This window comes from Aspergillus pseudoviridinutans, assembly GCF_018340605.1.
Source record: "Aspergillus pseudoviridinutans IFM 55266 DNA, scaffold_6, whole genome shotgun sequence".
NCBI classification, from domain to species: Eukaryota; Fungi; Ascomycota; class Eurotiomycetes; order Eurotiales; family Aspergillaceae; genus Aspergillus; species Aspergillus pseudoviridinutans.
In genome coordinates, this window is record NW_025091286.1 from 591136 (window position 1) to 606219 (window position 15084).

Genomic DNA, 15084 nt, shown 5'->3' on the forward strand with positions numbered 1-15084 from the left:
TCTGCGGTCGTGCGTTGACGCGAGGGATTCCATCTGATATGTCTTTTCTCGTTTACAGATCCAGCAACGAAACTCATGACTCCGGCATTGCGTCGTTGATTGGCAGTATTGAAGATGTAAGTTTTACCGAGTCGATGGTCTGGTCATATTGACTGTGTTTGAAAGACACGACTGAGCGGTGACTGAGCCCTCGTGCCTTGGATATATAGAAGATAAATGTCCGAATTCAACATCATGATAGGTTCTGTCTATGACACGTTGCTGGGCTACATTGCTAGGCTTCAATTGCCGAGAGTAAGAGTCTCTATGCCTTATTATTGATGAATGGGTATTCTCGATAAGTTCTTGAGGCTATTGATCCATTTCTAGCGAGTGAGGGATGTTAGCCCGTAAAGAAGGGCCATGAGTACTAATAGTTTCACCTAGCGGAACTTTAAACCAACGAGTGCGCAAATCTCTCTATTGTCCGGGGAAGTATGGTGTTTTCCCAGAGACTTATGAATAGGCGACGGGTGAGTCTCCTGGTCACATAGGTATGGTCTGTTCTCAGTCTTTCGTTTGTTCCGCTACTTGACTACACAAACATAGGATAAGCTACGCTGAGTTTAAAGCAACCGGAAAGACTTTACTGTTGCTAGCCTCGAATTGATATGCGTATCGTCGGTCAACGCCAATTCAAGTTATTCAATTCCTGTGACTATGGGCTGCAGTCTTGGTGATGCCGGGTCCTCCGATGTGCAGTGCATATGAGCTATCAATGGCCTGCCGATATCACGGTGCAGACTAGACGCAGCTAGACGCACATCCCGTCCGTCTCTGGGAATGCAACTGCCTGTCGCGAGTCAATAGACAACAAGAAGGATACAGGCTACAGCTGAACACTTGTATGGAAGCCTTATGCCCAAAGTGGCGCAACGATATCGATGCTCTCCGGCAGCCTTGGAGTCAGTCAACATCTAACAACAGTCGTGTCATCTTCCTTGCAAGAAGAAAGCTGGCTTGTCCGGGTTCCTTGTTGCAGCAGAGTCTGTTGACGGTCATCCATGACGTTATCCAACATTCTCCTGCAACTACCTACCCCTTACTAATGGAATGGATAGCAACTAGCTCTGGCAGGCTGCGGTGATATCGTGAGTGCTGCAGGTCTATACAGAAATCTCCATTTTGAGGGGCACTTACAGGAAAGGTCAATGAAATGACCAAAGGATTGGATCCCGGAATGCTGCATATGGAGATTCTAATCATGACCAGCTAATCAGAAGTAATATAGTGCTCCGCATCATCACAGTGTTACAATCACGATAATATGGTTTAGTTGATTTCCCTGCTGCCTGAACTTCATACAATACAGCATACGTTATGCTGATTCTTTGGCTTGAGCTTCTACGGCAGACGGGCCAGAAGAACCACACAACTCCTTGCAATACCGACTGTTTCCACGCAAGAAGAAGGGGATCCAGGATATGAACCTGGTATTATGCAATGATTATTTACTTCACGCTGTTACTACAAGACTCAAGCTCGTCACTTTTAGATGATTTCAATCAGCACCGGACAGGGGATACGTATTGGTCGAGGGTGTGAACGTCGAGGGCTCTTGGATCGAGGAGGGCCTGGGTGGTTTCAAAATAATATAGTATAAATGAGGGCAGAAGGCCTCCTTCGAGCCCAGCTTAAGAGCATCAACCATCACCCAGGCTTTCTTCTACTGCTTTCCTCCAAGAACCCATAAAATCTCTCACACAAACTCACCATGAATCTCAAGACTGTTACCATCCTCCTCGGCCTATGCGAGATACTCCTCGCCGTCCCCATCCAAGGCTCCCCGAAAGATAAACGCCAGAGTTTCGAAGACTTTGATTTCGGTGATCTGGCGAATACAGGTTCTTCCGGCACCACCACAGGCTCAAACACCAATCCGTTTGGGTCGCTGTTGGCTGGCATCGTTCCGTCCACGAGCGGCTCAGGCTCCTCAACCGGCACTGGGAATATGATTTTCCTAACTGGAAGTTTGACCTCTGACTCTCAAACGGGTAATGACGAAACGAACCAAGGACTGTCTGGTTCTGGCGATCTTTCCCAGGGCGGAGAGGGTGGCCAAGACGCCGATGAGGGTGACAGCCCAGAAGACGAGACGGTTGCTTGAATATGCTTCACACCTTGAGCATTCATGACAGCGAAACCAAACACGTCAGCGGAAGAGCAAGGATTCCATTTCTTTTGTCAATGTAGGCAGACAACAGGGGTGAGTTGGGCGGGCATTGACTTTTCGGTCCCCGGGACTTCTGTTGTTTGCTCTTTTCCGGTCATCTTTTGGCTTATATGAATGTCAAGGATAACACTTTATCATTTCTGCCTAAAGCTTCCTTTGCATCAGCATTGATCATGTTAGTCAAAATCTAAATGATTGGTTTTCTCGAGGGGACCTCATAAGTCTGAATGCTGTGGCCAAAGGAGAATGTAGAGATGACCTGTTATGCTGCCCCAAAGTACCTCATACGCGCTGCATTATGTAAAGGCTCTCTGGATCTTAGGTCATCTTTGAACGTTTCAACAATCCTAAGTAGTTTATCAATGAGGTCACGAAGCTGGCTGACGGTTGGGATCGCAAACAGCCCATTATGTCATCTGTGATTGGTGCATCGTTGAAGCTTCCCCGCCCCGACGAATTTGTGGTTTCTCAGCACAAACAGCCTTGATCTCCCTGCTTGATGATCAAAGGAAATTCTGAGGTTCTCAATCTCCAAGTAATGATAAAGAGAACCCGAATACACTGTCGACACATAATCAGCGATTTTGAAGATGGGTGATACAGGCAATAGCCTGTTGAAAGTCAGTTGCTACACATCTGGAGCCTGAGTGGACAGGAAGCTAATTATTGGATTTGTGCTTTTTCGAACGTCTAGGAACTTGAAAAGGAATATTGTCCTCCTCTGGATTCAGCTTTGTTCACCGCTATCGTCTCCGACTATGACTTGGAAGACCCTGCACAGGTCCAGCAACTCCGCGACGCCCTGGACACCTTGAAATTATCAGCATGGGAACAGGAAGATCTACCCTTCGATCCATCCGGAACCAGCGGACTGAGTCCTGGCACTACCGGTGACGCAGATGGCATTCTGTCGGAGCGCAGCGGCTCGCAAAACGGCACTGCCCCGTCGCGCGAAACAGATATCACCAGTCTCGCGTCCGACTTCTCCTCCGTTGGTCTGGATGACAGGCGCACGAGGAGTCAGGGCGGAAGCAATTCTTTGCGCTACACGATCGGCCCTGACGGGTCGCTGTCGCTCTCTGGCGCCTCTGAGGATGACAAAGTTGGTTATCTGACAGATATGTTTCCCTCTGTGGATCGCTTTACCGTGCAGCATTCGCTTAGGAAGTCTGCCGGTGATATTGATCGCGCCATGGACGTGCTCTTGAACATTGCTTTCTTTGATGAGCAGTATGAAGATGAAGACGGAACTAAGCTTGCCATTCCAAAGGGCATCGATGGCTTTGGCGAGTGTCCCAATGGAGACACTGGGCGAAAGAAGAATCGCAAGCGCAAGGGAAAGAATAAGAATAACCCGGCCCAGGGACTATCTTCTCCGTCAGCCTCAGGATACATGCAGGATGAGAATCTTCCGCTGAACAAATGGGACGCTGGTCAGAAAGATATCGAGTTCATCTGTTCTAGGACTTTGCCTGTCCTGAAGAAGGAGGCTGTTACTTCTGCTTATCATGCTAACGGAGCCTCACTGCCACTAACGGTTCGATCTCTTGCGATGGCACATGCGCCTGAGGAAAACCATATCAATGCGCACCCCGTAATGCTTGCACAAGTTGCAGAATTGACGCAAGAATTTCCCTCTGTTGCGCCAACACTACTTGGTGGGCTACTGAAAATCACTCGCGATTCAACATCTGCCGCGGGTGAGCTGGCAGTCGCCATGCTTACCCGTCCAGCGGCCAGTTCTGTGTCTAACTTGATCAAGATCACCACTGCGCCTCCACCATTGGACCTCGGTGATGATGAGCCCAAGAGGTCTTCTGTGGAGTCGCGGGTCCTTCGTCACGATACCGCTCGGGTTACCGCTGGCGACCACTTTGTGGCCAGTGCAGAGGCTTTCCACAAAGCCTCAGCAGCTTACCGTCGCGGAAAATCAGACAAATTAATGGGCGGAGCCGCTGCTTACTACTCCTCGGTGGGACGAGACCATCTTGAGCGGGCAAAGCGGGAGGCTGCCGCGGCGGCCGATGCTTTAGTCGACTCGCAATCAACCTCGAATTCACTGGACCTGCACGGTGTCTCGGTCCAGGATGCCGTTCGCATCGCCAGTTCGCGCGTCGCCGAATGGTGGGACTCTCTTGGCGATGCGAAATACATGCGGGGCGGCGAAGCAGCGCGATCAGGCTTTCGCATCATCACCGGAGTCGGACGCCACAGTCACGATGGAACGTCTCGTCTGGGGCCGGCTGTTGGTAAAATGCTGGCCAGGGAAGGATGGAGAGTAGAAGTCGGTGAGGGTGTTTTGACAGTGACCGGTGTTGTTCGACGTCGTTGACATGTTACGCCATTTTCAGTTCATGATCACGTTTAAGATACCCTACAGTTATTTCATCTGTTTGATCTAGTTGATGTCCAAGGATTTAATGGCGGTGAATACCGCATCTAACGGATATACTTGTTTACCTGTTTACAAAATATACCCATTTTCCTTTGCATGCTTTTTCGGCGGTGATTCTCCGCATGATGACGTAAAACGTAGAGGCAAATCGGAGATTCAGCAATGTATCGATAGTTTGATACAAGGCTCGTTTTCACCCATGCGTGGCTGAGGCTTCTACGGATAAATTTAGGTGGGATTCTCGACCTGATCTTCTCACTAATCCAGCGCCCATAATTCTAGTCCATCCCGATGCGTTTCCAACATCTCACTCGTTTTCTCCGCATCCTCACCACCACACCTTTCATCACATCCGTCTCTCCACGATCCATTACCAGAATACCTTTTCCAATTTCAAGAACCACAGCCCTCAAAGCTGCGCCCACTATTCCATTCCTAAGCTCGTTCTTCAGCTCAAGTGCCAAGGCCGAGGAGTCCAACATGTCCTACCCCGAGCAGCGAAGTGAGGCGGAATGGCGGGCAGTCCTGTCTCCAGGTGAACCTCCCTCGACAATACGCTATACACCAAAGAATAGCAATCTAATCTATTGAATAGAACAATTTCGCGTCCTGCGCGAAAAAGGCACAGAGGCCCCTTACACTGGCGAATATGACGCCCAGTACCCCTCCAAGGGCGTCTACACTTGCGCCGGCTGCAACGCCCCGCTCTACAAAGCCTCGCATAAGTTCAAGTCCGGGTGCGGCTGGCCTGCGTACTTTGACTCCATCCCCGGGGCGGTGACCAGACATACGGATCGCTCGTTTGGAATGGAGCGGACGGAGATTGTGTGTAGTAACTGCGGGGGTCATTTGGGTCATGTCTTCAAGGGCGAGGGGTATTCTACGCCGACAGATGAGAGGCATTGCGTGAACAGTATTAGTTTAAAGTTTACAGAGGATGAGGAGGCAGTGAAGTCGAAGGCTTGAAGATTTGAGGAGCGAAAACACAATTATATAGTAGCAATTTGATGATGATATTCTGCACGGCAAGGGACGTTAGATGAGGAGTGGGGCACACAGTGGACAATAACATGCTTTTATAAATAGATCCTCAAGGCTCTATTCAAAATAATAGACTTATAGACTCGATGATTTGTATTATATTCGAATTTCTAGTCTTTGTTGACTCCCATCCTGCATATTTGGCGTGTGCAGCTCTCTGCATCGGGCATCCACAATTGGCTGCCTCAGGCCGCACCGCATCCGCCACTTGGTGCTTGTCATCCGTTATTGAATTCCCCCGAATACAACAACCATTACATCCATCTCTTTCCAGCCATCGAGAGGACCGCGCTACCAGCTGTCATGTCTCGACGTGCGACTCCTTCCCAGGCTGCTCAGAACCAGCAGATAATCAAGAACCTGCTGAAAATCGAGTGCAATAAGATATGTGCTGATTGCAAGCGCAACAAGCGTGAGTTGTGCCCGCCCCCGGACATCCTGGTCTTGTCGTATCTGCCTACGTCCAACTGCCGATCCGCGACTTTTGAACTCTGTGTCTTGACCTTTTTGCTGACGGTCTGTTCTACTAGATCCGCGATGGGCCTCCTGGAATTTGGGAATCTTCATATGTATCCGTTGCTCGGGCATCCACAGGGGGATGGGCACCCATATCAGCCGGGTGAAGTCTGTGGATCTCGATTCGTGGACCGATGAACAACTCCAGAGTGTGATCCGATGGGGCAATGCCAGAGCGAACAAGTATGTATCGAGCCGTTGAGACGCTCGCGGGTTGAAATGTATGCTGATCATGTATTCGCAGATATTGGGAAGCCAAACTCGCCCCTGGCCACGTCCCCTCGGAAGCGTGAGTCGGCCCCGTTGGCACAGCAGTATAACCAGCGCTAATGGGAATGTGGATAGTAAGATCGAGAACTTCATTCGCACCAAATATGAATCGAAGCGATGGGTTATGGATGGGCCAATGCCCGACCCGGCAACGTTGGATGTGGGTGATGACAACGTGGTAAGCTCTGTCGGCGCATTGTTTGATCTGCGGTGGAATTGACATTCTTTGAAGCCTCTTGCAGTAGTCCAGGAACAGGCAAAGATTGAGCGTTCGTCGTCTCAACGAGTAGCAAATGCTAGCCAACCTCCGATCACACACCGTCCCCAAGCATCTATTGACTTCTTCGGTGATGACGAGCCAATTACTCCGCCGGTTCGTCCTAGCACCACAGATCCCACGCCGCGGATCGCTGCCCCCAGGCAACAGTCGCAATCACAGCCTGCGGCAAAGCCGGCTCGACCGGGTGATTCGTTGCTTGGACTCGATTTCTTCGGAAGCGCTCAGCCCGCGACCACTAGCCGTCCAGCCAGCACCGCGTCTACGCCTGGTGGCTCGACCGGAATGTCTCGACCGGATCTGAAACAATCCATCCTGTCTCTTTATTCAAAGCCCCAGCCTCCCGTGCAACATGAGCGCCAGTCTTCGTTTGGAGATTTAGCATCTCCGGCCCCGCAATCGGCGTCTTCCAACCTGGGTGGACTGACCGATGCCTTCAGCGGGCTGAGCTTCCCTTCGACCACTTCTCCGCCGCCTTCCAAACCAGCTGAAAAGCCATCGCCTTTTGCCAATTTGACGAGCTTCACCAGCACCAAATCCACTCCGGCAGCTCCCAAGGTCACGTCACCTACCGCCTCCGCCAGTAGTGGCTTTGGTGGCGGTCTCTTTGACAGCCTTACCTCCCCGACTATCCCACCTGCTAAGCCTCAAACGCAGTCCCGTGCCGATTCCATCTCCTCCAATAGCCATGATTTGGGCTTCTCCAGCTTTGCATCGGCTCCATCGCCCAAGCCGAACCCTCCACGATCATCCTTCTCCAACGATCTCTTCGGACTCTCTTCGCCCCCTGCTCCTGCAGCTCCTGCAGCTGCACCGCCTATGGCAAAGTCGCCTCAGCAGGAGCTGAAATCCGCTTTCAACCTGAACAGCCCGGCTCCTACTCCCGCCCCAGCCCCAGCTCCGAAACCGGTAACCTCGACATCCACAGCCTCCGTCGCGAGCATGATCCCCAACGTGGATCCGTGGGGTGGTAACGAGTGGAGCACTCCCGAACCCGCTGCCCCTGCCCCTGCCCCATCCACCTCAACCATGATGAAGGTCCCGGACACACTGACAGCCAACGACATTGGCGCCGGTTGGGGAGCCCCGGCCTCCCCTGCCGCAGGCTCGAAACCCGCACCCACCGTAGCCGCTGACGAAGACTTTGGCGGTTGGGCCAGTGCCGCACCTATCCCGACTACAACCACAACAACAACTACGACCACGACGACCTCGAATGCTCCCCCTAAACCGGCTGGCGGGTTTGGCGGAGCTGATGATCTATTCTCTAATGTTTGGCAGTAGTTCTTTCCTTCTTGTGTTGCTAATTCTTCGATTGCATATAGTGCTCATGGTGTCAATTTAGACTTAGGCGCCAGATCAATGTGAATTTATATCTGTTCTCTCACTTCCTCGACCGGACTTGGTTGGTTCCCTTTTGTATCAACCACATTACCCTTAGTCTTGACATAATGACCTTATCGAATTACATGTAGAAAGCGAGGACCTGAAGTCAACGCTGAGACGACCGCTGCCAAGGCTATTTATGTTTGTTTTCTACCTGTGCGATCTTAAAGTGGATTAAAGTGGATTTTCTTCCCACGGATCCCTCTTTGGCTGAAATTCCAGTAAATACATGCCTTTGCACAATGCTGGGACTAGCTATAGTAAAGAAACGGACAGAGAGCAAAACTTCTGAAAGGGCTTTGGGTTCAGACGGACACCTCGCTGAGGCTAATCCCAGTCTAAATCAGCCTGGCGCGATCTTCCACCGCGGCTTTTACATGGACCTCGAAGCGCTTCACCTTGTCCTTTAGCATCTGCCTCAGTGTCTCGGCGAGCTTGTGAAAGAACTGAACCAAGTTGGTGAGATTTTCCTGTAGGTCGACCAGGTATTTGTCTGATGCATGCTTCGAGGATTCCGTGGATTTGTTTCGAACAGAGTGTCAGCAGTAGTGGATAGACGCGATGGGGTACCTCCTTGAGCGATGGGGGAAGGGTATGATGGTCACCTCGTGCTGTTGGAGCTGTGCAATTTCGGTGCGAAGCGTAACCAGGGTACGCTATGTTTCGAAGGTCTGTTTCTTGATGTCCTGAAGGGCTTGTTCGCTGCCCTCTAGCGTCTTCACCGTTGTCTCCAACTTGACCTGGGCATTTCGAATTGTTGCTTCCGTGATATCGAGCTCTGACTTGGTGCCTTCTCCATCCTCGTCCTCGTTGAGTTCGAAGGCCTTGATGCTAGTGTCGCGACGGGCACGTGAGGAATTCTTCGCTGCAAAACTTGGGTATCTGCCTACTCTTATAGCTCAAACTCGCTTAAAATGCATTCACAATCATAACTTATCCTTACCACCTTATGTCTCCGTCCAGGCAGAAGGATATCTAGCATACGCAATACGGTCAGCTGGCTAATTGCCCTACTCTAGTATATCAGTTACGAGCAGGATAGCATATAAATGACTGCAAGGCGGATTAGCCGAGCAGCATGGATATTGAATTAGTATTAATAAATCATTAGCATCATTACTTAGTCCAGACCTCTCGACGAGATCCAGAAAAATCATACACGACAGAGAAAAGCCGTCCAAGAACAACAATTTTATAATAGCTGCCGCACACTCGAGGCATCATTCGATATGGATTCCTGTGACACGATGGTGGTCACTTTGATCTTGTTCGAAGCGCCTTCCTCGAAAGCGCTTGCCTTGTCGTCGCCGCCCTCCGGGCCGTGGCTGACCGACTGCATTTGGAAGTCGGGCTGGCGGCCGGTGACGGAAGCATGGAAGTTGGAGTACTGGGTGACGCGGGTGCGTTGGGTCCGGGTGCGGGTGTTGCTTCTGGTCTTGTAGCTGGAGAGGAAGCGGGGGAGGAGCTTGGAGACGAAGGCGCGGATGCCAGGGAGGCAGGCGCAGATGATGGCGACGTTGCATTCGATGGCGGACCACATGGCGGCGCCTGGATTATCATCTACAAGTTGAGAGTTAGTTTGCTTCTTTGGTAGACGGGGTTATGTCGACGTCGGAAAACGCACAAGTTGGATCAGACGAGTTGGAAATGACCATGAGACTGTTCAGTCGGAGAATGCTCGTTATCAAGACACTTTGGTTCGTGGCCAGTCAGTAACCCAAGTGTGGAGGTCTATAGAAGGAACGAAACTCACAATGAACCCAGAGCGAAGACGGCCATAAGGGCGTATCTCTGTCGTCTGGGGAGTTGCAGGTTCTTGAGCGATGGCATGGGGAATACCAAGATCAGGATATCTGTGAAGATGTGGATTCCTGAGTTGGAGAACCAAAGGGCTTTCTTGTTAAGACAATACCCAGGCTCGTCAGGATTCCAAAACTTGGACACGGGTACGCAAGTGACCCAGGCACTGATGAATGTCCATGATCCGTAGGCGGCCAAAAATCCAATCAAGCACCAACAGGCGAAACGCATGCGCGGTGTCGAGAAAACTCGTTTGTATTGTAGCAGAATCGAGGCTTTGGTAGTAAGCAGGCTCGCTTGATACAAGGGTATCGTTGCCCAGAAACACTGAACGTACACATTAGCCGGACGTCAAAACGATAGAACAACAGGCATTTCCCACCTTCATTTGTTTAACAAGAATGTCTGGCGGGATCTTCACATAGTGCTCTCCCATGAGATACTTGACCTCTAATTGTCCACCGTAAGCACCAAACGCAGACAAGCACAGCCATCCATGGCTTCAGAAAGGGAATATGCATACCTCCAACAAACAGACCGAAAAAAGCCCAACTAAAGGCCTGCGATGGTTAGCCGACAAATCCGACCATGGCTATGGAACTTCTGCGAAAGTCTTACCAGAGCCACAATAATAGCCCAATCATCGGCGCCCATCTGCTTCACAAGGAATGTTCGTGTGTAAATTCGGATAAACGTGAAAACAGTGGCTAAGGTGGTAAATGCAATGCTGACAGAGAGGGCCTGCTGGCCGCGGGGTGTTCCGAATGCCATTTTCTTTTTCGCACTGGGGCCCCCGGAAGAACAAAAGGTGAAAGGATGGAAGATATCGAATCGATAGAGAATCTAGTGCAGGTAGCAGGAGTAAGGATCGTGAGGTAATAATAGTAATGAGTGACTTCCAGAACAGCCTAGTAGTGGTGCTCAATAGTTGAGAGAGGCTCCAATATCAGTTGTTCTCGATGCGGCGCACATTGCGAATGAGTGAAACAAGGTTAGAAGGATTGAGCGTCAATGTAAGAGATGTAAGAGAGCACTTCAGAGGACGCAGGCTCCATATTATCAAAAATGCCAGGCCCCATCTGAGAAAGAAACATGGATCATCTAAAGCCTGATATTGCTAGACTCGAAAAAAAGCGGAGAGAGACTCCAGTAGTACGTCCTTCGGGCTCCAACCAGAAATCTTATCATGACGATGGCCAAGTTCGGATTGCACTACGGACGCTCAGACCTCAGGATACAATTCCTTGTTCAGGAACATCCTATTAGGGTCCATTGGCAGGCGTCTTAAGGTTCATGGACAGTTAGTTAAGCGATAGCCTAATAGTAGTCATTGTCTAATAGAGTAATAGTATCGGAGTTGATGTGGAGCAGTGGAGCTGATGTCTGTTGAGAGTTTATGCCAGTGACCGGACGCCTCAGGAATCAGAACAGAGTCTAACCTCCACGTGAGAGAATTGGAATAAGGATCGACAAAGCGTTGTTCAGTCATTGGTCCTTGGAAGACTCCGATTGTTGTACTCGGCGTTTTAGGGCTTCCAGTTTATCCGGAACATCCAAGTCAGAGGCGGCTTTCAGGAGACTGACAAAGTGACATCTAGAGAATAGTTAGTAGCTCATTCGATGGTTCTAACAACTGGCCAAGAAGGATAATATCACCGCCCAGACTTGTCGGTCCCGAATTGGGGGTTACGTAGGCCCAATAAGGAATAATGCCACCAGATCAAAGTTGGTGCTGGTGGAATGCTTGGGCTGTTCCTTGCCTCTTTTTTGGTTGAATAGGTTGCCAGGACTCCCAGAAGGGTAGGAGTCTGGCTCAGAACGGGACATAAACCACGGATCATTGTGCGGAATGTCTCCGTATACTCCGTAATCCATGCACCATCTTTATCAAAACTCACACAGAGCGGTAACCATTTCCGAATAAAGGCATTGTTATAACGCCGGGACTCCCGGGAGTTTATGACAATAGTTCGACTTTGACTTTTGTGAAGCCCGATGCTTCCCTGGCTTGCCTCGAAAAACAGTCCCAGGAGACACCCCCTCCCGTTATAGGAAAATGGACGCCAAAATGTATCAAATGTCAGTGACAGCGACAAATTGACAACTGTTGGGTTTGGCCTGTTGCTGAACCACGGCTCAATCGGCATGACAGTCAGTTTAGCCAGCCAATAGGTGAGTTACTTAGTAGTGTCCTCCATGCCAGGCCCGCCCGTCCATAAATGAACGTCTGGAACAAGACAGATAGATGCCCGATTCGTGATGAGCAGCACACGCGCTCTCTCTATCTCTTCAACCTTCAAGATCTACTTCAACTGCTAGTTCGTCCTCGGGGCAAAGGTTCGGTGCAATTTTTACATTCGTCTGGGGCACAAGTTCCAACGAGGGTAATCTGCCCCGGCGCAATGGCATGAACTCGTGCGCCATCATGTCGATCATATGCACGACTTGCCTAGTGTCTCCATTCCTAKGTTAGCGCTATAGGCCACCTTCTTCATCATGCTATTCCGGATAGTCAAGCTTGTTGCTCGTGCGCGGGGGTAATCGAGACCCAACTGCCTGGAATTCAATGATTCAATCACGAGGAGACTGCAGTGTATTCGAATTGTCGATAGTTCCGATGATGATCATCGACATGAACTTTCAGAATGGCGAATTTTCTGTCTCCAACTGCAATCAGTGGCGCGAGAATGACATACTAGCCTGGATCCACCCATCCACCATCGAGTCCGGGCGTTTTTAGTCTTGACCTTTTCAATATTTAGGCTTTAACTCGGACGTGCTTAACGCAAAAAGGGAAAGACCCAGCTTTGACGCCTCGACGCCTCCATGGCGGGGTCAGGACTCTGTGCACGTGTTGATTTGCACTGCAGGCGCACTGTTGAACAGAAAGAGATACTACGTAAGAGAATGGCGTTGATCTTGTAGGATAAGCCTAAAAAGTGGCACCTATTAGCTGACTGGCGTCGACCTCGAAGAGAACATAAGCAGTGCAGCACAAGAGGGAACCTACACAGTTCTGAATGGGGATTAAGGGGCAGCAACGCAGTCTCCGCCAATCGAGTCCCGAGCGGCTTACCCATTCAGGAAACAGTTTAGGACTCTTTTGGGCAGGCGACAAGAATACCTGAGCCGCCAGGCGCACTATCTGCTTCAAGACTATTGAATCATTCAGTTTCTTGTCTTTCTGATCAGTAATGAGCACTGAATGAGCATCGCTTAGTGAAAAAGGGGTCAAACAACATGACAACAGTTTAGGCTACATCGGCGAATTTAGCCGGCCCTCATGGGATTGAGCAATGCTGCATGTACTCCGTATCCGCATATCTCCTAATGCTGTCCGGATATGACACGACCTTTGTACCCCAGGAGTATGTCAAAAGTACGGAGTATGCGGAAGGAATCGAAGGAATCAGACAACGAAGCTTAGCGAGAGCAGCGAGTGCCTTAGGCAGGTTGGTACCTAGGTTCTCGCCAGACACTTGGTGCCTCAGATAGTAACACAGATAATCCACAGAGCCTCTAGAGACCTTAGTGCCTTTTACTATGATGAGGAATAGCATTGTGCGGGGTGCCTTTTCTGAGCAGATGTGATCCAATAAGCACGGTAAAGAAATCGACCTGATTGAGGAGAGCCATCCGTTGACGATGATGGCAGATCATCACAGACGGAATCATTCAGATACAGTCCGTCTCAATATTAATTCAGCCCGTCCAAACACAGGGTCTCTTTGCGTTTGCGAATCCTGCCATCGCCCCAAGAAAATGTGTGATAAGTGTGTCTTCGCTCCAACTGCTGCCGCTCCGGTATTGCATTTTTCCCTGTAGAACGGGCACGTCTACCGCGAGCTCGGTCTGGGATGCGAGCATGCGAGCATTCGCTTGGAATTGAAACTGAACATAGCCTGCCGGAGCGTGTATCTCGACTTGAGCAACTGGTTCTAGTTTCAGCAAAAAACCATGATTGCGGTGTCGTCGCAAGACTGTCCTCGTCCGCTTCCGTTGCTCCGACTCTGTAGGACTCGATCGGGTTAAACCTCCGCGAGTCTAGGTTTCTCCTGCAGATCACTCGAAGATCAATACCGCTGTCGAGGATGCTAATAATGCAGTGCCGTGCCATCGAGGCCTCTTGCGTTCTCTGCAAGCCCCTTTTTTGCTAATGCTGTGACCCAGGTAAGTTGATCACGTCAACAACTTAGCGTACTCAACATGAGCTATAGACACTAATAGCGTCTTTGGCCAGTGATCTGAACAATGTCCGACGACTTCCAACTGAGTGGCGGCAATCGCCAGTTCGCTGCTGTGCTCGGTAATCCTGGGGAACAAACCCTATCTTGACTATATATCGGGGCACCCAGCACCCGAAGCGGTCGTCTTCCCGTCTATTATGCTGCCGTCATGCAAGCCTTTGTTCTTTTCTTGGTAGAGTCTAGCGGATATCACAGCTGACGAAACTCTCTGCTAATTCAGAGATCGCGATGTCGCCTCAATCTCGAGACTAGAGTCTACGCGTATGGACTCTTCTGGATCTGACCGTTCGCATTGCCCAAGCACTGTCACTTACGAAGCTTTTATGGCATGACACTGGTTTTCTCGGCGTAAAAACCGCCATGGAGCGTGCCCCTGAGCTGATCATGCAAGCAAGCTGGTCTGATTTGCATTCACTTGCCAACGCCAACGACAGCGACATCGCGTTGAACTTGGACTATCGGCTCACGGAATCTGAAGACTTTACCGAAGCCACAGTCAAGCCCATGGACATCCGCGAAAAATTCGTCCTCGACGTCCAACAACCAGCTACGAAACTCCTCTGAAACTCCCGACCAGATGAATCCCCTGCCCCGGTCGTAGATCACACATGTTCGCTCAGTACGGACTCCTCCTTCCCCAGGGCAGTTGCCGGAATCGGTCCGAGGCCCAATGCTAGGGATCCAATGTTGGAGAGTACCGTGAGGCATCATGGTTGCTCTACGAAGACTTCCTCGGAGATCTATACAACACCATCGATTTCTCGCTAATACACAGCCACAGCGGCTTCAAGGAATGGAAATGATAAGAGCTCTTCCGCTCGCATAAACTTTTAGGCAAATTAGAATCCTTTTTTTCTGGCTGCGATCTACCTATAGTACATCGTTAGAGGAAACCGTGCATCACCCAGCAGATTCCTACCCCGAAACCCGGACGCCATGT

At 50.3% G+C, this 15084-nt stretch overlaps 6 protein-coding genes across 6 annotated transcripts; 5 read left to right on the top strand and 1 right to left on the bottom strand.

The window, feature by feature from the left end:
* Nucleotides 1-1753: 1753 nt before the first annotated feature.
* On the top strand, nucleotides 1754-2146 carry Asppvi_008654 (uncharacterized protein; the record flags this gene model as incomplete). Its single annotated transcript, XM_043304520.1, has 1 exon — nucleotides 1754-2146. The coding sequence occupies one exon, from the start codon at nucleotides 1754-1756 to the stop codon at nucleotides 2144-2146; it is 393 nt and encodes a 130-aa protein (XP_043160455.1).
* Nucleotides 2147-2802: 656 nt separating this feature from the next.
* Nucleotides 2803-4544, top strand: Asppvi_008655 (Smr domain protein; the record flags this gene model as incomplete). Its single annotated transcript, XM_043304521.1, has 2 exons — nucleotides 2803-2832; nucleotides 2907-4544. The coding sequence occupies 2 exons, from the start codon at nucleotides 2803-2805 to the stop codon at nucleotides 4542-4544; spliced, it is 1668 nt and encodes a 555-aa protein (XP_043160456.1).
* Nucleotides 4545-5087: 543 nt separating this feature from the next.
* Asppvi_008656 (peptide-methionine (R)-S-oxide reductase) lies at nucleotides 5088-5573 on the top strand (the record flags this gene model as incomplete). Its single annotated transcript, XM_043304522.1, has 2 exons — nucleotides 5088-5142; nucleotides 5203-5573. 2 exons carry the CDS (start codon nucleotides 5088-5090, stop codon nucleotides 5571-5573), a joined length of 426 nt encoding a protein of 141 aa, XP_043160457.1.
* Nucleotides 5574-5951: 378 nt separating this feature from the next.
* Asppvi_008657 (stromal membrane-associated protein) lies at nucleotides 5952-7995 on the top strand (the record flags this gene model as incomplete). The annotated part of the gene is made up of 5 exons (XM_043304523.1): nucleotides 5952-6060; nucleotides 6179-6347; nucleotides 6409-6453; nucleotides 6510-6612; nucleotides 6667-7995. The coding sequence occupies 5 exons, from the start codon at nucleotides 5952-5954 to the stop codon at nucleotides 7993-7995; spliced, it is 1755 nt and encodes a 584-aa protein (XP_043160458.1).
* A 758-nt stretch (nucleotides 7996-8753) lies between these two features.
* Nucleotides 8754-10668, bottom strand: Asppvi_008658 (putative integral membrane protein; the record flags this gene model as incomplete). Its single annotated transcript, XM_043304524.1, has 7 exons — nucleotides 8754-8962; nucleotides 9310-9657; nucleotides 9722-9789; nucleotides 9851-10224; nucleotides 10280-10347; nucleotides 10421-10457; nucleotides 10516-10668. The coding sequence occupies 7 exons, from the start codon at nucleotides 10666-10668 to the stop codon at nucleotides 8754-8756; spliced, it is 1257 nt and encodes a 418-aa protein (XP_043160459.1).
* Nucleotides 10669-14504: 3836 nt separating this feature from the next.
* Nucleotides 14505-14708, top strand: Asppvi_008659 (uncharacterized protein; the record flags this gene model as incomplete). The annotated part of the gene is made up of 1 exon (XM_043304525.1): nucleotides 14505-14708. The coding sequence occupies one exon, from the start codon at nucleotides 14505-14507 to the stop codon at nucleotides 14706-14708; it is 204 nt and encodes a 67-aa protein (XP_043160460.1).
* Nucleotides 14709-15084: the final 376 nt, after the last annotated feature.